This window comes from Muntiacus reevesi, chromosome 1 (assembly GCF_963930625.1).
Source record: "Muntiacus reevesi chromosome 1, mMunRee1.1, whole genome shotgun sequence".
Lineage (NCBI taxonomy): Eukaryota > Metazoa > Chordata > Mammalia > Artiodactyla > Cervidae > Muntiacus > Muntiacus reevesi.
The window spans coordinates 58,756,623-58,779,127 of NC_089249.1; the positions used below are offsets into that span (position 1 = coordinate 58,756,623).

A 22,505-nucleotide genomic window follows, 5' to 3' on the forward strand; every position below is an offset into this window, starting at 1 on the left:
CCCAGATCCACAGGGGCAGTGTTGGAAATAGCAAGACTCACCCATCAGACAGCTAAGCTTTGCACAGGGCTTTAGATTTTTTTTTTTTTTAGTATTGATTTTTATTTATTTATTTGACCGTGCTGGGTCTTAATTGCCACGAGTGGGATCTTTGATCTTCGTTGCAACATGTGGGAGCTAGTTCCCCAACCAGGGCTTGAACATTGGGAGTGTGGAGTCTTAGCCACTAGCCCACCAAGGAAGTCCCAGGGCTTTAGATCTGCTAAATAGGTCTCTTCCATGCCAGGCGGTGAGCAAAAGCTCACTAAGTGATGTTCAGTGATTCAATCAGCCAATGAATAAGTGAAAGAACAAATGTGAAACTGACAAGTATGACCCTCCCCCACTGCACAGACAGGAGCCTGAGGCTCTGCAGAGTCTGTGTCCTTCCACACCAGGGCTGACCCGGCACACGGCAGGGCTGGCCTCCTTCGGAAGGCAGGGAAGGAAACGGAAGGTCGGCGGCCGCCGCAGGGCTGGGCCTCACCTGAGCCGCCTGCGGTTTCCCACGGCCTCACGTGACCTGCAGATTAGCTCAGAGGAGACGCGTGTGCGGGCTGGGGTTTCCTGCCAGGCGCAGGGACACATGCAGTTCTCACCCGGCAGCTGGAGGACGTGGATGGGGCTCTGGGGGTCGACTGCTTCTGGATAACCTGGGTCCCCTCCACGCTTACCCTCCAGTCCTGGGCCCCTCAAAGGAGAAGAGCTCAAAGTCCCCCAAAACCAGATACAGACTTTAAACCAGGGGGTCCTGGGTTGGGACGACTGGCTCTGTCGTCACTTACTGACATGTGGTCCTGGATATCTTTTAAAGGCTTTATTTTTTTTGGAGTAGTTTTAGGTTTACAGCAAAATTTAGGTACAGAGATTTCCCATGTACTCTCTGCCCCCACACTCCAGAGCCTCCCGTAGCATCAACATCAGATGCCAGGGTGGTACATCTGTTACAATTTGTGAACCGACACTGACACCTCCTTATCATACAAAGTCTACAGTTGGCCTTGGGGACGGACATTCTTCGGGTTTGGACCAACCTGTAAGGACATGTATCCACTATGACAACATCATAGAGAAATTTCACTGCCGGAAAAATCCTCCGTGCTCCATCTGTTCATCCCTCCTCCCCTTAACCCTCGGTGACCTCTGATCGCACTGTCTCCATAGTTCTGCCTTTTCCAAAACGTCATCAAGTTGGACTCACACAGTATGTAGCCTTTTCAAACTGGCTTCTTTCACTTAGTAATATGCATTTGTGTTTCCTGACTCTTAATGGCTTAATATTAATAGTTCCTTTCTTTTTAGCACTGAATAACATTCTACTGTATGGCTATACCACAGTTTATCCACTCACTGAAGGCCACCTTGGTTGCTTCCAAGTTTTGGCAAAATGACTAAAGCTGCTATAAATATTCGTATGCAGGTTTTGCATGGATTTAAGTTTCAGCTCCTCCGGGTAAATACCAAGGAGAGTGCTTGCTGGATTGTATGGTAAGAGTATGTTTAATTTTGTAAGAAATCTATAAACTGTCTTCCAGAGTGACTGCACCGTTCTGCGTTCCCACCTGCAATCAATGAGGACTCCTGTTGCTTCACGTCTTTACCAGCAATGGGTGATGTCAGTGTTCTGGATTTTGGCCATTCTAATAGGTATCTAATGGTATCGCATTGTGGTATTGCATTTCCCTAATAATATTGGAGGCAAGGTATGTTTCATATGCTTATTTGCCATTTGTATATCTTCTCTGGTCAGGTATCTATTAGGATCTCTGGCTGGGCATGTTTTATAACCTCTCTGCTCCTCAGTTTCCTCTTCCATAAAGTGGCAAAAATAATACCTATCTGTTCTAGTTCTGGTCCCAGGAAAAGATAGACTTTGCCCCAGGTGGTCCAGATAAGTCACGTGACTAAAGGGACTGCTTACAGAGGTGTGGCAGTTTCAGGAGCACCCAGAGACCCTTGATGGCAGGAAGCTGCTACCATCCTTGGGGCTGGAGGAACTATTAATAGCAGAGGAAATAATGTTTCCAGCAGAAGCTGGTGGGAGCTAGTCACAGAGGGCTTCCCAGCCAGAGTTGTGGTCATGGAGGTGAACAGATGGTGTCCATGTACAGCACATGGCAACAGGAGGAAAGGTCCCATCCTTGCTCCCTCCCCCTCTGATCTCCAGCTGTTGTCTCTACTGGCCAGACCCCAAGAGGCATCAGCAGAGGATGCAGTCCACAGGACTGGCACAGAGTCTGGACCTGGGGGTGGCAAGGGACGCCACAAGTGACAAGTGACTGGCACTGCTCCTCGTGGGGGCATTCATCCACGCATTCTTTCAACAAACATCTATCTGGCAGCTTACAAGTGCCAGACACTGCCCTAACCACCGGGAACCCTTTGGAGGAAGAAAAGAGACAAATCCCCACCTCGGGGAATTTACATTCTACTATCAAACTATGGGCTTCCTTGGCGGCTCAGTCATAAAGACTCTACCTGCCAAGGCAGGAGGGTTTGATCCCTGGGTCAGAAGATCCCCTGGAGAAGGAAATGGCAACCCACTCCAGTATTCTTGCCTGGGAAATCCCATGGACAGAGGAGCCTGGTGGGCTATGGTCCATGGAGTCGCAAAACAGTCATACACAACTTAGTGACTGAACAACAACAATCAAACTATATAATAAAGAAATAACCGCTGCAGAATGGAATGCCAAGTGCAAGTACGAAGAAGTCAAAGGAAGCAAGGCAAAAGAAGAGAACGGTGGGGCAATGTTAGATAGTCCAGCAAACATGCTAGAAATTCCCAGGACACATTCCACATGTTTGCTCCAGCTGGTCCCTCTGTCCCGATACCCCCTCCCACCTTTGGGGGTGCCAGGCCTGCTGCCCAGGCAGAGGTGCTCATCCCAGGGCCCTGGAGCACCCCTTCAGCACACTCCCTCTCCCGGGCTTAGTCAGTAGGAACGACTGCCATCCAACGGGCCCCGTTATGCCACTATTTCTGGGGGTTGGGTGGCTTAGCTGCAACCAGCACAATGATGTGAAAGATGTTTCAGTCCTGAACATGGACATAAATATTTGCATAACTGCATTTCAAAACTTCACAACAATCACTACAGGTTAAAACATACAAGAACCGGTACCCATCTCTGCCAGCCCACCCCAGCCAGGCCTCCTGGGCCTGGCAGCACTGTGACTCGGCTTCCAACCAGCACTGCCTGTTACTCTAACCCTGCCAGAGAATTCCTGGTCCAGGAGTCCCTCCCACCACCCAACACTGTGAAAGAGGAGACAGAGTGAGTGTCTTTAAGTGAAGGGTGAAAAGAAGCCCTTTCAGACACTCTGGGGTGTGGAGCTGGGGCGCTGGGTGTAGGGTGCTGGGTGTGGGGTATTGGGGTGTTGGCTATTTCCACCGGAAGGGAACTTTTCAAACGTTCTGGGAGCTGGGGAATCACCAGGAGGGCTTGCTAAATCCCAGGTTCCCAGGCTCCATCTCCAGTTTCTGTAGGTCTGGGTGAGGCCGAGAATTTCCAGTTTCTATTAAGTTCCAGGGTGATGCCCACGAAGCAATCGGCCACTCTGTGACGACCGCAAGCCCTGGGATATTTAGATGCTGGAAGAGTTTGTCTGTCCCATCCTTCCCCTCTCTGCTCCACCCCACGCCCCCACTCCACCCCCAGCAAAACCCCAAGCCCCAAGGCAGGGACTGAATCTGAGCCTCTGATCTTTCCTCTCAGCTGCCGGTGGCCCGCGCGCAGGTTGGGGCTTGGGGAGGGGGCGCTCAGTGGGCGTTCGAGAGCGCCGAGGAGAGATGGATTACTGGCCCGAGAGCCGATGGGGCCGCCCGGGTGGCCGGGGACGCCCCCTTCCCCGGCGGGCGCCGCCCACAGCCTGCGCAGTGCACCCGGATGGGGGGATCCGGGGAGGGCACCCCCGGCTCGCGGCTCCCAGCTCCGGCGGGTCCCGGCCCCCCGGCCACCGCAGTGGGTGGGCGTGCCCGCGGCCCAGGCGGCCACCTCCCGCCGGCCTCCGGCGGCCCCGGCGGCCCGGTGGCCGCGGCCGCGTCGGGCGCCCTGCGCGGGCCCGGGGGGCGGAGCGGGGCGGGGCCACCGCGGCCCCCTCCCCCGGCCCCGGGCTCTGGCTCTGCGCGGCGGCAGCGGCGGCGGAGGCGGCGCGGGGACCAAGGTGAGCGGCGGCGATGGGTCCGGGAGGCCCCCGCCGCGGGAGGGGGCCGGGGGAGGCGCGCGCGCCCCTCGGAGGGCTGGGGGGGCCGGGCGGCGCCGCCGGGGTGGCGTGTGCGCGCGCGCGCGCGCGTGTCGCGTCGGGTGCGGGGACATGGGGTGCGGTGGGGGTCGGGCTGTCCCCTTGGGGGGGGGGGGTCCAGCCTCTCCCACCCCGGTCTCCTGGGACCTCCGAGCTCATCTTCTCTCTCTCTGGACGCGCCCCCCCTCCACCTCGCCCCACTCCGCCGGCTTCTCTGTCTCCGAGTTTCTCTCTGTCTCTGTGGGTGGGTCTCTGCGTGTCCGTCCAGCCGCTTGTCCAGCTGTCTCTTTCCTGATCGCCCTCCCCACCCCACCCCGTCACTGTCCCCTCCCCCTCGCAGCTCTCCCCTCTCTTTCCACTGCCCCCCCTTAACAGAGCAAACAAAGATGGTCGAGGGAGGGAGACACCTCGTTTCTGAGCCCCATCCTGGCTCAGCGTGGGGCCCCACCCCTCTGGCCTGTGACCGGGGCCTGCCGCCACCTTCCTGCAGGGAGCTGGCCTGCAGAGCTGTGGGGGTGGGCTGGGGGCAGCAGGCACGTCTGAGGGCAGAGGCCACCCCCCCCCCCCACAGTGGGAGCATGTAGCACCTTATGCCCACCACCTGGGGAGCCCCCTCCCATCCCTTGAGAGGTGGCACTTGAGGCGGACCTGCCCGATCACAGTCAGATCTGACTCTGGACCCTTTGCCCTCGGGCAAAATCAGATCATTCCCTGGACCCGGTTGGCATGAGCAGCGCCTGACAGCTTTCTAAGATTCTTTTTTTTCCAATGGAGCCGAGGTAGGGGAGAACTTGCTGGGGCGGGGGAGGGTCCCTGGTCCCCGGGTCCTAGGGTGTGGTCCAGCCCTGCTCAGCCAGGCCACTTCCTGAGGGCGACCTCCATTTCCCCCTCCGTGGCCCGGGGCGGCGGTCAGAGCTGCAGGCAGCTGCCGTGAGGACCCCGTGGGACGGCCATCATGTCCCGGTGATTAGGTATGCTCGTGGCGAGACCAGGGCTGCACCCCGGGATCCCAGAGGCCAGCCCCTGGACTGCATCTGGAGGGGGAGGGGAGTGCCCTGTGACCTCTTAGACCTGCTGCAAGGCCCAACCCAAGACTTTTCCTGGAGCTCTGGGAGGAGAGGCTGGCACCTCTAGACTGTCCCCGTTAACGACAGTGCCTGATACAATGCTGACTCCTGGGCTCCCGTCCTGACCTCTGATGGGGCACCAGGCGTCCGCATCTTACAGCTCCCCTCCGCCCTTCTGATGAACTTCAGGTGTGAGCGATGCTGGGTGCTGGCACTGGGTGATCAGACAAGGTCACGTGGCTCCCTCTGGCTGGCAGGTGGTGGGCGGACCCAAGGGGAGCCCATCCCAGGGGCATGGCCTTGCTGTGTCCCTGGGCAAGCCACTTGCCCTCTTTGAGCCCAAGTCCGATCGATCAGAGGAGGTTCAGGCCTCCTCAGCGACTTTACTGCTGAATGGGCTGGGGTTCTGAGGCATTGTTTAAACGGAGGTGAGGGGGTGCGATAAACCCAAGCAGGCCTGGGTCAGCGTCCCAGGACCCCCGCTGGCTGGCTGCGTGGCCCTGGGCAAGTCACTCGGCTTCTCTGGGCCTCAGGTTCCTTATCTGGAAACTGGGAACCACAGCATTACCAACTCCTGGGGGGTGGTCGGGCGCCACGCCCTGGCACGGCAGAAGTCCACCTTGGATGGGGGGCTGTGGGGGGTTGGGTGCCCGTCGTGCCAGTGGCTGGGACTCCTTGTGTCCCAGCTGTCCTCCCTGTCTGGTGATGGGAACAGTCACATGGACGTAATTTCTCAGCAGCAGGGAAAGTGGTCTGTGCAGAAACGTTTGCTAGCTAATGGGGTTTTGGTTTCTAAAGGGCGGCTCAAAGGGTCTGAGGAAGGCCACGCGGAATTGCCCGGACAGCACCAGGCAGCACTTGGCATCCGGCTGGGTGCCCGTGCCAGCTCTCTTGCTCGAGGCAGGCGCTGGGAGACGGCACGTTTGTCTGCAGGGCAACCCCTGGCAGTGTCAGGAGAGCGGAAACCCAGGGCAGGCCGGGGTGGGGGAGGAAGGAGAAAGCCCTGAGCCTTCGCCTGCTGCCCCCAGTGGTGGGCATTCATGGACGTGAACAAAATCATCTTCGGGACATCTGTGAGGGGAGTGGAGCTCTCGAGATGCTCAGAGAGACACTGGAAAAGTCATTCATTCATTCCCCAGAGCCTTCTCCAGGCCTGTTGGGTAGCGAGGGTCCCCAGGGAGGCAGAGAAACCTACCCAGAAACAGGGAGGCCACAGACGCGAGCTGGTTGGGGATCTGTTGGGTCAGACGGGCTGTCAGTGGTCCTCCGGGTGAAAATCGGGGTCAGGACTTCCTACGACAGGAGTCACCCCAAGGCCCAGGGTGGCCCTCAGGGATACGGATACTGAGAAGAACCAGGGTTAGAGTCAGGAGATGTGAATTACGGCTGTGGGCTGTGATAAAGACCTGGGTTAGTGGGACAAGGAGTGACTTCCTGGTGACAGTATAACCTTTTTTTTTTTTTTTAACCACATCCCTCTCTTGTCTCAAAGTCAAACTTCAGTGGGGGGAGCACCTGGGGGGGCGGGGGCTTTGAACTCGCTGTGAGCAGAGTTCTGGTGACTCAGGAATCCTAATGTCTCAGGGGAGCAGCCTAGGGGGCACTGCCCGTAAGACTCGGCTCTGACCCAGAGCCCAGGTCCTGGGTGGCCTGGAGGAGGAGCCAGCAGCGGCCGGCGGAGGGCTGCAAAGGCTGGAGACCCGAGAGCCGGGTCCACCCAGCACCGCTTGTAGCTGTGTGGATGCGGGAAAGTTGCCTAACCTCTCTGAGCTTCAGTGCTCCCATCGGCGTAGCGTGTATCGGAACACTCAGCTCAGGGGAAGGCCTGGGTTCTGGGGACAGGCTGCTTGGGTTCAAATCTCATCCTCTCCTCTCACCAGCTGTGTGGCGTCTCTGTGTGCCTCAGTTTCTTCATCTGTGATGTGGGTGCTCGTGAGGACGACGTGGCTTCAGGAAAGGGCCCCAGAAGGACAGGGTGACCTGTCCCGGGGTGGCTGAGTGGACAGTGACACGGTCCTGCAGTGACAGCGGCTTGTAGCCAGGCTGGCCCGGCCTCGGCCCTGGGCTTCCTGTCTGTATCAGTGTGAATGGTGGCATTGGAACCCACTTCTGGGGTCACATGATGACAGCGGGGGCTGAGACATGTGCAGGGCCCCTCAGTACCCGGCGTGGGGAAGCCCTCAAGTGATGCCGGCCCCCATCTCTACCCTCTGGGGGGAGCAGAGGGGACCGAGGACACGTTTGCTACTGCGTTACCCCTGACCAAACCCAGAGGCAAGTGGGGAGGGGCTGGGGCCAAGTCCCTTCTGAAAAGGTTATCAAGAAAATCTATGTGGTTTGTTGCAGCAACAGGTTTTGCCCTCCGGGATTCTGACTCCAAAGCGTGGACTCGCCTCCAGAAGGAAGGAGGGGTTGACCATTCCCTGAACACATAACTGTGTGCCAGGCCCTGTGCGGAGTCTTCCCCAGGCACCATCCCAGCCACCATCCCAGCCAACTCAGAAGGCAGTCATGGCCATGCCCAGTTAAGAGATGGGCAGACTAAGGCTCACAGAGGCCAAGAGCTGCCCGGAGACCCTGGCAGCAAGAGGCAGGGCTGGGGCTCAAACCCCTGGGTCTCTGGCTTGAGGTATGCTTGCCGCTTTCCACGATGCTACATGCCGTAAGGTGAGGGAATGTCACCAAGACGCCTCACCGTCAGGAGCTGCCACTATAGGTTCACCAACCTCAGCAGGGCTCCTACTAATTTCTAGAAGGTTCTTGAAGTTTTGCTTTCTGTGCCTTCAGCTAGACTGGTTAAAGTTCTTCTTTGTGTTGCCAAAGCAGTCTCTCCAGCAAAATCAATCTGCCTAGAGCCACTTACACCCATTTGAGTCTGCAACGGCTTATTCACTGTGCCTCAGTTTTCAAACCTGTGGAATGGGAATTTTTATATCTGCACTCCCCCGGTGAATAGGTAAAACCGTGAAATAATAATAGTCAACATAGCCCTTGACAGGTATCTGGAAAGCATCTTCTGTATTTGCCCTCATTTAACCCTCTGAGACTTCATGAGGTCATTGTATTAGATGAGGACGGCAAACCAGAGAGGTCAGGATCTTGTCCAAGTTCACACAGGTGGTGAGGCTTTAGGTCTGATTAAGATGGACTGAAAACCAGCTATTGAGGCCACTCCTTGGTGGAGAGACATGAAGCTCCTTGCTTGGTTGTCCCCAGTGACGGGGAGCTCACTACCTCACAAACTCCTGTTGATTGTCAGTGCAGGACTTCAGGAGGTGGTGGTGATGGTCCCTGTTACAGGAGACTCCACATGGGAGAAGAACCTGAGCTTGACTTTGGCTGTGCTGGGTTTGCTGGTGGGCCCAACTGTGGAGAGGTGGAGAGGGTGTTTCCAGGTCCTTCTTCCCTCATGATGGTGTCCATCTCGTCCATCCCACAGACCCGATCTGAGGCTGAATGAGGAGCAAATTTTCAGCACAGGGCCGACACAGGTGCCCAATAAATCCTTGCAGTGGACCAGCCCTGTTTCTAAGGAAAATTTAAGTTATAAAATCCACATAGCCGTGTTGTACAAAGTCTGGAAAATAGGCCTCAGTTTTACCCATAAACTCTGTCCCCTGAGCATCATCATTTTGTATATCGTTTCCAGTCTGGTTTAAATAAACGCGTCTTGACATAGAACTATTTTCCCATGATGTCATCACACCACACGTAGCCCCGATCCTGTTCTTCTCCACTAACTGTAATCCTTCAAGTGTTTCCCCCCTCCCCATTCCTTCAAAAGTCCATTAGTTCTAAAGAGTGGCGATTTACTGGCTGCATGATATATCCTGTGGATATTCGTCGTCTGACTTGGACCGTCCCCCTTTCGGTGGCGTCTCCACGTGGACAGTGATGTGAAAAGCAGATGTGGACCCCGAGGTCACACCCCAGAGGTCCAGCAGGACAGCAGGTCGGCCCTGCCAAGCTGCGTGAGCTTGGGCAGAGTCCTGCCCCTCTGAGTCCCAGGTTCCTGCTCTGCTATGAAACAGGGGTGAGAGCCTCACGTCACAGGGCCTCTGGGAGGCGAAAATGAAGGGCTGTGATGTCAGCTGCCTGGCAGTGGAGGGTCTTGAAATATGGTAGCTGTTACTCCTGTTGCTGTTATTATTATTATTATTATTTAGGCCCTATCTCCCCAGTTAAATTGTGGAGCCTTGCAAGCAGGAGCCGGGCTCCGTACTTTCCTGCCTCCCACTCCTAGACATACTCCTTCGTATCTATTGATTTCATTCCTGACATTCAGGCCCCTTCAAAAAGAATGAGTCTCCATGTGGGCCAAGAGCTGGGAGACGTTTCACTTACAGTCTCACCTGGTCCCCCATGAGTGGCAATCATCGGCCCCATTTTAGAAACGGCTCAGAGAGGGCGATGGCCCTGCCCAAGGCCACACTGTGAGAACCAGGAATACTTCCTGGAGGAGGTGCCAGTGGCACTCGGCGGGCAGCATGGGCCGTCTGACCAGGCCAAGGGGCAGAGTGCTGGTGTTCTGGAGGTAGTGCAGAGGAGCCTCGGAGCTCTCCAGGGCAGGGCGGAGCCCAGCACAGTGGGGGCAGAGTGTGAGTGAGGCTCCGGGGGGCATCTGCTGAGCTGAGCTGAGCTGACCTGACGTGACACCAGGGCAGGAATGGGCTAGCCTTATGGGCTCCTGACCCCACCTGCACCCCCCACCCAGCCACGTCCTTCTGTCTGGGCAGGAATGGGTGCTCTGCGGCATCCGAGGCTGCAGGCACCTTCCTGGGGCCTGCTCTGTGAGCAGTGATAAAATATTTATCAGAGATGCCGGCGGCCGGGCTTCCCTGCACAGGGTACCGCTGGGGGCCGCTCACCCCGGGCCTGCCGCCTCGTCGAGTTCCGCTGAGTCACGGGGAGACCGCTGAGCCGCCTGCCCGCGCCCTCCTCAGCCCCTCTGCCCTTTGGCCACACGCAGGCCTCATAATACGTAAGCCATTCGGCTGCCCACAGGGCCCCGGGCATCTAGCGAGGTTAGGGCTGAGAGTTTCAGAGCTCATTTGGTGGCCAGGGTCACGGGCAGAGGAGGCCAGCCAGACGGGGTCTCCCCGCACCCACCCCTACGGGACCCCAGCTCCTCAGTCCCCACTGCACCAGGCAAGGTAGGTCCCCGGCACGCCCGTCTAGTGAGAGGCCCCGAGGCACAGGGCAGGTCTCCCGCTGTCAGTGGCCGAGCAGATGCCGCCCTTGGCTGCCCGGTCTCTCCCCCGAGGCGCCGGTGGACTCATTCCAGCCCCGCGGCAGGGCCTGGGTGTTCCGCCCGCCCCGAGGTGACAGCGGGCCGTGACTTCGGGTTTGTGCTTTCCATTTGCAGAGTAACAGCACCAACAAAAAACAGTAGCAGATGGCTCCTTCTTGCTGTGGGCAGGACAGGGCTTTCGGATTCTTTTGTTCGCTCATTCATAAAATACATTCTGGGTGCAGTGGCCAGGCCTGGGGACCAGTGGGGGACACTGGGCTGTGGTGGGGGGCCCCCCTTGGAGCCAGGGAGAGTTGGACTCTGGGCCTGGGCCCACGTACTGCTTGCTTACGTGCTGTGTGACCTCTGGCGGGTCGCTCCGCCTCTCTGAGCCTCCGTCTCCCATTTGTGAAGGGGGTGGGGGTAGCCCTGCTTTCTCAAGTGAGGATCGCACCCGTGTCCCTCTGCTCCATCACATCTTCGCGTGGGCCTGACGGCATCCATTGGCCTTTGGGACAGGTCTGGTTTCCAGAGAGATCCCGGCAGGCCTTGCAGCTGATTCTCCCAGGAAATAGCCCATAGCCTGTGCCCCGGGGCCTTGCACTCTGATGGTTGAAGGTGGAAGATTCTTCCAAGCCCGGTTCTAAAGAATACTGGCCCCTGGAGCCACACTCACTGCCTGCAGCTGTGGGAGGGAGCCCTGGGGGTGGCTAGGGTCATATCCGGGGTCACTCCTCCAGGGTCACGGCCTGGAGGTCATCTCATATTCTTACTTGCTGTCCACCTTTCCCTCCTCTAGACGGTCCTCCTGCCCTTCTTCTGTCTGGAATTCTTTTCCTCCCTTCTTCACCGGGGATTTTTCTTGGCTCTTTAAGCTCCTGCTGGAAGATGCCCTCCTCCTCCAGGAAGCCCTTCTGACTGCCCCGCGTCCACTCCAGGCAGGGTGGGTAGACACCTCTCCCCTGCCCCCGTGCCCTGGCATCTTTGCTCCTGTCTTTGATCCAGCACTGGACCTGTTCCCCAGTCTCCTTCCTGCCAGCCTGGGGCTCCAAGGGCAGAATTCTGCTTGATTCATCATCTCTGGGTCCCAGGGCTCAGCGTATGGCTGGCATAGCCCAGGAGTGCCTGAAAAACGAGGGGGTGAGTGACAGACATCACGGCAGGGGTTTTAGGAATGTGTTGTAAGAGACAGTGGGAAACCTGTAAGGTGTGCTCCACGTGTGAACTCGCTGTGTTTCTGTGGGGGACCCCTGTTTTCCTGGTCTTCACAGATGATGGATATTCCGCTAGAGAGCAGATAATAAGGACTTTGGGACCGAGACTCGTGGGGCGGGGTGTGCAGAGCCCTGGGGGTCAAAAGGGCTGGCCCCTCCTGTTGCAGCTGCATGACCCCGACTCAGTCCCTCTGTCAGGCCTCAGGTCCATTTTGCAAGCCCAGATTTTATTCATGGAAGAGAGGCAGGCAGGCTTGCGTTTATGGGGTGCTCACGGTGGTATCCAACACAGCCCGGCAAAAAAATCAATAAAGACTGGAAGGAAATGCGCCAAGATGAGGGCAGTAACTTTTCTCTGGTGGTTTGTTTCCTCTTCCAACTATTCCGTGTTTTTTCTAGTTTTCTCAGGTTCTTTCAGGGACTTTACATGTGTGTTGAGAGCCTTGTGATGAGCCCTGCGGGGCGACAGAGCCCCTGCTGCTGGGACACTCAGTCTGATGGAGAATTAGTCCTTCGTCGTCAGACTGACCTGACGCAGTCTGATGGGGGAGGCTGCCGGGACTCAGACCCAGGGTGTGATGGAGCTGTCACAAAGAGAAGCCCAGAGGAAGCTCTCGGCCCTCCCTGGGGTGGACGCAGGGCAGTCAGAAGGGCTTCCTGGAGGAGGAGGGCATCTTCCAGCAGGAGCTTAAAGAGCCTTGTGAAGCTGGGACCTTGCCGGGGGTGGCGGTGCAGGGGGAGATGCTAGGGAGGCAGGTGTACTGGGGCCGGGAGGGCTGTTCGGCTGGAGGCCTGGACGAGGGCGAGGTGAGATGCAGAGAGGGACTGGACCAGATCCTGAGTGATAGGGGCAGGAGGGGGTGTGGCCCCTGTTAGAGTCACAGTTGGCTGCATCCCCTGGGGGTGCACCCACCAGCCCCCCCCCCCCAGAGGGGAGGCACAGTGTGCTAAGGAGCCCGTGTGACCCTTACCTCTATGGGGATCCTAGGGGGCTGACCCGGCTGTGGCCCCACTTTACAGAATGGGGAAACTGAGGCCAAGTGCAGTAAGTGACCAAGTTTCAGGTCTGTTTGTCCCCAGAGGCCACCTTGGAACGTCTGGCCTCTCACCTGCAGCCCTTGCTCTGGGCTTCCGATTTGTGATTTGTAGAGTGGGGATTAGAACATGACGTCTTGGACCAAGTGAGCACCCTTTGTAGAGCTGATTATTAAGTCCAGCCCTTGACATTCACTGGGTCCACGATCTCTGTTGTCTGTGGTTGGAGCATCTCCCAGGGTGGCAAATTAGGGGGACAGACGTGAGCACGGGAGGCACTTTGGGGACAGGGCTCTCAGGAGAACCCTCAGAAACAGGACATGAGTGGTGTCACAAGACCGACTGGAACGAGCTTCAAGCAGCCAAAAAGGATGTCAGCTCGGACCACCCCAGATGTGGACCCGAGGGAGTGTGAGCAGTGCGCCCTTGGGGGGCGGGAACAAGGCAGGCAGGTCAGAGAGGGAGCCGACTCTGCACGCTCTGGGTGTAGCCAGCTGAGGCAGGGGGAACACGGGGGCCCGCTGAATCACAGCGGGGGCCGGGCCCGTGCAGGTAGATGCCCTCTGCTCTACCTGAGGGTGCAGAGGAGAACCAGCCAATACGGGGAAGAGGCCTCCGTGCTGATGGTCAGGGTCACCGGCCATCACCTCGGTCTTTCGGCTGCAGGCCTTGGTGCCGGGCAGGGTGGGTGTGGGGGGTGTCGCTGAGCTCCGATGGGTTTCCTCTCTGCGTGTTTGCTGATACAGGAGGCTCTGGCAGGGGCTGTCGGCATCTGTGGGTGGGCAAGACAGGAGAAGGGGCGAGAGAGAGGCCTGCCCAGGCCCCAGCCAGGGCCCACCTTTTTCCTTCCATTGCTTCTGCCAGGAGAGGGTGAGGGTCCCCTGCTCCCTGTGGGTTTCAGTGGGGTGAACAAGGCAGGCAGAGGAGCCAGTGTAGGCTGCCGCCCCCTCCAGGGGCTTGGCCACGTGCCCAGTGTGGGCCTCAGTCCCCGCTGGAAGAGTGAGGATAACTTCCCTCCCTCCCGCACAGCCTAGCTTCCTCCCAGAGCAGTTACGAGGTCAAGTAGACGCTGAGGCCGCCACAGGGTGCAAGATGTGGCCAAGGGCAGGTTCAGATCGCACGCTTAGCTCAGGGACTGGTACGTGAGTGTTAGATTCTCAAGAAGCACTTACTGACGGAAAGGAGGAGAGCGCAGACGGCCTTTGACAAGCTGTGCAACCCTCGCAGCCTCCATGTCCTCAGTGAAGAGAGCTGCCAAACCCCCCCCAACCCGGGAATGTTGTGCAGACAGGCCTGCTATGTGGAGAGTACTGAACTGCTAGCCAGGTTGGAACTGCAGGAGCCAGCTAAGGAAGGAGACAGGAGCATGTCCTTAATAGTGAGGGATCTCAAAAAAAAAAAAAAAAAAAAGGGATCTCGCTCTCCGAGCCTCTGGGGAATGTGCCACTGCAGCAGGTGGCCTGGACAGTCCTGCCTTTCAAACGCACTTGTGTGTGGCGGGGCGGGGCTTGTGGAGAAGACGTTGGTGGGGGAGGTCACTCTGAGTAGGGTTTTGCAGGATGAATAGGAGTTGGCCAACCAGACCAGGCTTAGGGAAAGTTATCCCAAAGAGTGAAGGGCAAGCATGTGGACATGCACTGGACCTGGCCTCTGAGGACTGCACCTTCCACCAGGACATTGACTTCTGCTTTCATTTGTCCGGGAGGCTGCAGGGAGGCTCTTGGCTCCCTTGCTCTGCCCTCGGACACCCCATGAGCTGACAGCCTCCCTGGGAGGGGCTGGGAGCTTGTGACTGGCTGCTTCCCTGTTGCCTCATCTCTGTGGCAGAGCCCAGCAGAGCCCCCTCCTGCCCCCTGCCCCCCAGTCTGGGGAAATCCCGTGGGCCCAGCCAGTGCAGGAGGCGCCAGGCGGCGTGCAGTGGAGGCGGCAGTCTCCCTCCCAGACAGACTTCTCACCTCGGTCCCCACCCGCTCTGCCACCCGCACAAGGAACCTCAGAGAACGAGCCCGGGCCTCCGTGACTCAAAAACAGAAACTGCCAAGACCTGAGCGAGGAGCCGCTCGGGGGTCAGGCCGGGGGGCTGGGCAGGGCCGCCCTCCCACGCCCAGCGCCCCACAGGAGGCTGCCAGGGGGCGTAGATGCCAGGGCGCCGTGTCCCTGCGCCCGCTCCGGCCCGGCCCCCTCGGGCTGTGCCCCCCTGCCTAGGTCTGGTCACTTGGGCGACCCTATGAAGGCCCGGGACCCCTGACGCTGTAGTTTCAATACACTCTCACCAAGGCAGCCAAGTCAACAAGATTCATTACTTACAGATCCCAGGAATGGGGTGGGAGCATAATGGGGGGGGTGGGCAGCCTGTCCCGTGAGCAGGACAGAGGGGGCCGGAGGGCACCCCGGTGTCTCGGGAGGACACGGACTTTTCTCAAGTGCATCTCTAAGTGCCCCCTTCCCCGGCGAAGCAGAGTAGGAACTTGGGGCAGGAATCCCGAGCTCAGGCCCTTATCGGATGGTCCAGATTTGGGGCATGAGCTCCTCCCAGCCCCTGGAGCTCTGGCTCCCGCCCCCCAGGCGCATCTCCGGCCTCCGCTCTCCATGTTGCATTCCCTCCCCTGAGGCCCCACCACCTCGGCCTGGAGAGAGACCTTGGCCGTCGGAGCACCAGCCACGCGCCCCGACCCCCACCCCAGAAGGCTGCCTCCTGCCTTCACCCTGCCCGTGGGGCCGTGTGCTGTCCCCTCCAGAGCCCGAGCCCCTCTGAGCTCAGGGTCCTTCCCCTGTCGATGGCTCAGCCGGCGTTCTCATCAACGACGTGGTCAGCCCAATGCCGGCCACCCGCTCTGCACCCCAGCCTGGCCCTGCTGGGCGAGGTCATCCCTCCGGGCCTGTTTAAAATGTCACTGCCTCTGGTGGTTCGTCGGAGCTCCCCAAGGCCGTCAGGGTCCTCAGGGGTCCCAGAACCCTCCACCTGTTGCCTCCTCTGTTACTGGCCTCCTGTGACTCTCCAGGGAAGGGGGAACGTGGCAGCCTCTGGGGCCAGGCTCTAGCCTGCATTGGTGCTCATGATTACTGATGACTTGACGGAGGGGTGGGGGGTCCCCCCAGATTGACAGTGTGAGGTGTGTGGCCTCCAGGTCAGAACTGGGCTCAGTCTCAGCACTTCCACTTGCCTGCCAAGCAGCTGCCAGGTCCGTTCCCCTGGGGCCTCAATTTCCTCCTTGGAAAAATGAGGGTGGAAATTCTGACCTGGGTGGGCTGCCGCAGGAGGGAGGGAGTAGGACCCAGTAGGACCTCAGTATTTGAGCCTTTTCGCCACATGTCAGGATGTCCCTGCTCTGTGATTGACCCTGCATGCCCCACCCCCTTCTCGAGGCCTCAGTCTTTCTGTCTGTAAAATGGACAGATGGGCCACATAAACTCTGGGGACTTTGGGCCTGGCTTCCTGGAGGACAGGGTGTGAGAAGAGGGCCTGGGAGGCAGCACTGGAACCAGGTCACCCAGCATCCTTTCTCAGGAAGCCCCTTCTCTCACCTCCTCCTGTATTTACCGTATTGACCGGCTTTTCTTGCAGGCAAGGGGAGCCAGGTGGGTTTTGTTAAATGCCCTTTCTGAGCTGCTATGGCAGTTGCCAAACTTAAACTAAAGTCATCGACCACAGGAACGTATAGGAGCTGCAGACGCGGGAGGGGAATGTAAAGGAGGGCGGAAGGCTCAGGGACCCCAGGGGCCTGGGACAAGTGTACCTTCCCTCCAGACACGTCTGGGAGTGGAATTCTCTGAGTCCCTGCTCCCCTCCACCCCTACCCCCAGTCCCTCCCCAGGAAGCAGAGTCTGATGGCGGCTGCCGCCCTGCTGTGTGGGCCACAGGGAAGACGCCCTGTGACGCCCCACTGCCCTGACCTCACCCCTCGTGTGTCACAGGGACCATCAGCCCCGCTCCTGCAGCTTCATCACCCTGTCCGTGAGGCAGGAGCGGCAGTACCTGTGTGAGTGTTAGCGGGACAGCAGGACTGTGCATGTACATCCTTCAGGCCTGTGCCTGGCTATTAGAAAATGTTGATAGTGTAATACCTGTGGTTGTGTTATGGCTATCATCACTATCAAGATGTTCCTGCATTAAAAAACAAAACAAAACACACACCAAGAGATCACGTGTGAGGTATGGACTGATTTTTTTTTTTTTTTTTGGCCAAGCCCAGCAGCTTGCAGGGTCTTAGTTTCTTGACCAGGGGTCAAATCTGGGCCTCCTTCAATGAAAGCACTGAGTCCTAACCACTGGACCACCAAGGAAGTCCCTATATGAGCAGGGACTGTGAACTTTTTACTGTGAGCTTCCTGGCAACCAAAGCAAAGAGGGAAAGAGGATCACTTACTAGCTTTATAATGCCCTTAAGATGAAAACAGAGCCTTTCAGGATAATGAAACCGAAGGGACAAGCCTAGAAACTCTTGCAAAGGGCTCCCTGTGTGATGTTGTGAGCAGCATCACAGTGCTCCTGTGGGCTGGCTGGGTCCAAGGACGAGTGTCCGGAGTCGGACACTCAGGCTCTCCTGACTGCAGGGGCGCTGGAGAGGGGCCCCCTCAGCTGGTCTGCAAGGAGGACTCCGTGAGGCCCATAGCCGTGAGATGACTGAAGTTTCATGTGTTACCTTCAAAAGCCATGAGGATTTCACCTCAAGTCTGTGAGGGAGCCATGCGGTGGTGGTGTTCAGTTGCTAAGTCGTGTCTGATTCTTTGTCACCCCGTGGACTGCAGCACGCCAGGCTTCCCTGTCCTTTTTTCAGGACACCCCTGGTGGCCCAGTGGTTAAGACTCTCACGCTTCCACTGCAGGGGTGCGGGTTCAATCCCTGGTCAGGGAACTAAGTTCCCACATGCCACGCAGCCTGGCCCAAAAAAGAAAATAGTGTTTTCCTCCCTCCATTCCAAATCTTTGGGTAACTGAGATGCTGCATACGATGGGCCATGCTCACTCCTTGGCTTTGCCTTAAGAGGGGCTCTCAGCCCTTTCAGAGAAGCCCGTGAAGCCTCTCTCCCCACACCCTTCCAGTAAAAGGTACATTCACATTCAGGAGTGATGCAGTTTCAGGGCTTCACAGATCCTTGTCAAGCTCCAGGACCCTGTCTTGACAAGCTCTGGTCTGGGGTGACAGAGGGGAATGCATCTTCTGGACCAAGCTCATGCGAGAATATTATTTCTCGCAACTGGGCTTTTGTTAGGCATGGAGCAGCAGAAAGCTCAAGTTTGCCGTGAAGTTGCCTCTTCTGTACAGACCCAGATGTTGTCAGCGTCACCCAGACAGGAGTGGGCCTTGGTATCTAATACCCTCCTAGACACGCCAGGCCCTTGAGCTGGTGGGCACGCTTACAAAGACTGTGGAACGCAGGGCAGGGCAGGGAAGTCAGCGCTGAGGTGGTGTGGGCGTCTCCATCCCATTTCATACCTGGGGAGGTGCCCAGTACGTGGGTTGCTTCTGTTGTTGTTGTTCAGCTCCTGAGTTGTGTCTAACTCTTTGCGACCCCATGCCAGGTGACTCCAGCATGCCAGGCTCCTTTGTCCTCTACTATCTCCTGGAGTTATCGCAAATTCACATCCATTGAGTTAGTGATACCATCTAACCATCTCATCCTCTGCCGCCCCCTTCTCCTTTAGCCTTCAATCTTTCCCAGCATCAGGCTCTTTTCCAGTGACTCGGCTCTTCGCATCAGGTGGCAGAGTTTTGGAGCTTCAGCGACAGTCCCAGATTTTATGACATCTTGTCTTATCCCTGCTTTCTTTTGTCTTTGATTATGTTAAATTCATGTTATGGTCTCTTTCCAATAGTCTCTTGGCTGAAGTGCTAGGAATTTCACCCCGACATTTGTCGTGTTTGCTTTCCTTGCCTCATGGTGGCCTGTTTGCCTGTGTGTTGTATAATTTGGATCGTGAGTTTATTTCCATCCAGGCTTTATCCGTGGAAACCCCGGGAGCCTGGCTTGTGCACCTGCCCCTGGAGAGCAGCTTTGTCGCTCTGCCTGGAAGCCTAGGGCTAGCACAGCCTGGAGCCACTTCTGTGTTCATCAGTTTAGGCTCTCTACACTTGCCTAGCCCACCCCTGTCTGAAGGCAGACCCTTGACTACAGATTTTCAGGAGACGTGCAGGCTTTTTCCTACCTCAGGTTCAGGTGGTCAGAGACAAGTTTTCTTGTCCTCTCTGTCACCAGGCAGATCTTTCTCCCAGCCGCCCGTTTATTAGGGGCGCCGCCCTCGAGACCTCTGGCTTTCTGTGAGGGGCTCAGTTGCATCTTCCGTCGTCCTGCTTGTTGGTGTCATATCTCCCAACTGCTGGTTTTAACCTCTCTGTCTCAGCATGTGTGTTAGTCGCTAGTCATGTCTGACTCTTTGCAACCCCGTGGACTGGAGCCCGCCAGGCTCCTCTGTTCATGGGATTCTCCAGGCAAGAGCACTGGAGTGGGTTGCCATTCCCTTCTCCAGGGGATTTTCCCAACCCAGGGATCCAATCCAGGTCTCCTGCATTGCAGACCGATTCTTTACCGTCTGAGCCACCAGGGAAGCAACCCCCTCCCTACCCCACAAGGCTGCCACTCCTTCATTTAACATCTGGGTTTTTAGTTGACAGTCTTTTCCTGTGATCTAACTGTTATGCTAACTAGAGTACAACTCTCAGAGTATAATAGTCAAGAAAGCAGACCCTGGAGCCGGACTGCCTGGGCTTGAATCCCAGCTCCACCAGCATGGGATGTATTCCGTTTCTTCACCTGTGAAATGGGGATAGCAGAGAGTTGGAGTTGCTGCAAGCGCTAGAGGGTGTTGACAGAAAACAGTAGAACACCTGTTGTTTTGCAAGCAAAAAGAGGTGTATTCGGGAATGGCAAAGAATTGCAACTCAGGATGTGCAGCCTATGGCAAACCACAGGCAAGTCCAGGGTACCATTCTTTTATAAGAGAGAAGGGGATTTGGAGGGGCTGTTATAAACAAAAGATTCCATTGGAGGAAACGGGGAGTTCCAAGTGTAGTGGCTTTTCATTGGCTGAATTGTCCCAGTCTCTCATTGGCTGGGCTGTTGCCAGGCAAGGAGAAATTCTTCCTTCCTCCAGCTGGGTAGTAGAGTAGTGACCTTCTTCCTGATGGAGATGCAAAGCTGTGTCTCTTACTGTTTTGTCTGCGATTGACCGGGAGTGCTAGGGTGTGAGGGCTCCCCCTTCTGGCCTCCTGGCTGCATGTTAAATGAGGTTTCTGTTAAGATACTTGAGATCACTTCATATTGAATTATTGTATATTGCAAGCATTATGCTGGCCTTCAGTAAAATTAATATTGTTGTTCAGTCGCTAAGTTGTGTCTGAATCTTTGCGACCCCGCGGACTGTGGCACGCCAGGCTTCGCTGTCCTTCACTATCTCCCACTGTTTGCTCAAACTCATGTCCATTGAGTCAGTGATGCTATCTATTGTTTCAATTATATAATAATTATTAGTTTAATTATGTAAATTAATATTAGATATGATATAAACATACTGATAAGGAATACCTTAATGATAATACTAATGTTATTATCATTCTGGCTGTGGTGATTATCCTCACTTTTTTTACAAGCTCAGTTCTGTGTTTAGACCTGTATAATTTTTTATGCAGCATTTCTAGGGGATATGTAGGGAGGAGTTTTCAGGTTGTGCAGTTCTCTAAATTGCCTTTTAAGTGGTGAATGCAAAATAGTAACCATACTCTCCATGTATCACTGCTTCTTCCCAGGCACTTTCAGAGCCTGTATATACCTGTCTCTAGTTCTCCTACTAAGTTGCAGGCCATCTTTGGAGTCTGATGGAATCTGGCTCAGCCACATACCTGCCAGCTCTGACTCATTTGCGTCTGTGCAAATCCCCCAGCCCTTATCTGGCCAACACCCTCAGGGCCAGATGTAACGGCGGAATTCCTGTTATTTTTGAATGATGACGCAGTCTGTTGCTGCCCTGTGGAAGGCATCCGGGAGGCATCCTGAGGAATGTTTTTGCACTAGATCTCCACCACGTTAGGTAGACAGAGACTCTAAATAGCCTCACTTCTGGTCAGATCAGGTTTTGTGGCTAAATAAGCCCTGACAAAAATCTGAGTTTTCAAAGTTCTTTGCATTTCTGAATCTCAGATGGCGTCTGGCAGAGGTGGGGGCAACGACTGGACCTGACTCCCACTCCAACAAGTCTTCCCAGGTGGCTCAGTGGTCAAGAATCTACCTGCCAAGCAGCAGTCACGGGTTCGATCCCTGGGTCGGGAAGATCCCCTGGAGGAGGAAATGGCAACGCACTCCAGTGTTCTTGCCTGGGAAATCCCATGGACAGAGGAGCCTGGCGGGCTGCAGTCCATGGGGTCGCAGAGACTTGGGCATGACTGAGCGCCTGAGGACCGTGTAGCGTTAACAAGGACATGTGGGGATTTGTAGCCAAGGGGTGGGGGAGGGTGAGGGGATGGGAAAGCAGGACGAGGAGACAGCCGGGAAGGGGGACTCCTGCTGACCCGCTCCACTGAATTCTAGCTGGAGGCCCTCCAGGGCGGTGAGGCACGGGGAGCTCAGACAGCAGGGATGGGGTTTTCACTAAACTGACTCAGAATTCTCGTTCAAAGTGGATTCTTCAAGGACACAGTGGAGCCCAAGGTCAGCCCTCATCCAGCAGAGAGCTCCAAGGAGACTGATTAAAGCTAGGTCGAGAGGGAAGTCTTCGTCTGTGTCCGCTGGGCATTTCTTTTCACCTCTGCCTGGAGGAGCGTCAGCCTCGGGGGGCATCTGATGGAGGAGGCAGGCCCAGCCCCGAGATCCTCACAAGGACAGAGGGAGGGCAGCCTGGGGATTGTTGGCCAAGTTGGGCTGAAGGGAGAAAGGTCCTGGGGACCCGGGATCTAGGGGATGCTGGAGGACTGGGTGTGGAGAGCAAGAGGCCAGCTGGTGATAATTGCTAAGGTTGATGAGCACCTACTGTGTGCCAGGCCCACCCGGAGCCTCTGACACCGCTGAATGCATTTACAGTCTTGGGATCCCCGGGGGGAAGGTGTTCTTCTGATTCTCATCTTCCGGATGAGGAAACTGAGGCACAGTTAAACAGAGGAGAGGTGATCAGCCCAAGACAGTCAACTGTTAACTGGTAAAGCCACCGTCCAGCCCACGCCAGCTGGCTCCAGAGTCCACACCCCAAATCACGGCTCTCTCCTCCTTTTACTATTAATATCATCACTGAACAAGAGACAAGTTGGAGGGAGGGACGGGGCATCCAGAGCGAGGCAGAGGCTGGGTAGAGGCCCGGAGGTGGGAAGCGGGCAGAAAGACTGGGGAACAGTGGTCGCTTTGTCTCCTGGCGGGGGGGGGGGGGGCGGCGGGGGGCTCCAGGAGGGGGTCTGGAGGGGCTTCGTAGGAGTTGCAGCAGAGACCGAGGAGCAGCAGCCACAGTCTGCGGGAGTCTTGGCCACCTCACTGGAAATTTGGAGCACATCCCACAGGCCCGGGCGTCCGCTGAAGCCTCGGAGCTGATGGGCAGCTCACGTCTGGGTGGCAGAGTGACTCGATCAGCCAGCAGCGGGGTGGAATCCTGTAGACTGAGAGGCCAGGAGGCCAGGTCAGGGGAAGGGGAGGTGGTGAAGTCTGGAGCCTTCGGGGCCCAGAGGTGGGCTGGTTCCAGGGGCAGGGCCTGGACCTG

General features: G+C 56.8%; 2 protein-coding genes across 3 annotated transcripts in view; both read left to right on the forward strand.

Annotated features, from left to right (window-relative positions):
* LOC136170044 (collagen alpha-1(I) chain-like) overlaps window positions 1-5,761 on the forward strand; it is a 31,827-nt gene extending 26,066 nt beyond the window's left edge. The window contains exons 15-17 of the mRNA XM_065938417.1: window positions 438-589; window positions 3,759-4,346; window positions 5,609-5,761. Of these exons, the coding sequence (XP_065794489.1) occupies window positions 438-589; window positions 3,759-4,346; window positions 5,609-5,761 (893 nt within the window). The remainder of the gene's footprint in view (window positions 1-437; window positions 590-3,758; window positions 4,347-5,608) is intronic.
* The window catches only part of PRR5 (proline rich 5), a 56,066-nt gene continuing 37,538 nt past the window's right edge, over window positions 3,978-22,505 (forward strand). Inside the window, exon 1 of one of the 2 annotated variants that reach the window (XM_065945235.1) lies at window positions 3,978-4,206. The gene's annotated coding sequence lies outside the window, so the exon portion shown is untranslated. Of the gene's footprint in view, window positions 4,207-10,375; window positions 10,505-22,505 lie in introns of those variants that run through there. The other variant, XM_065945206.1, reaches the window with a different exon arrangement.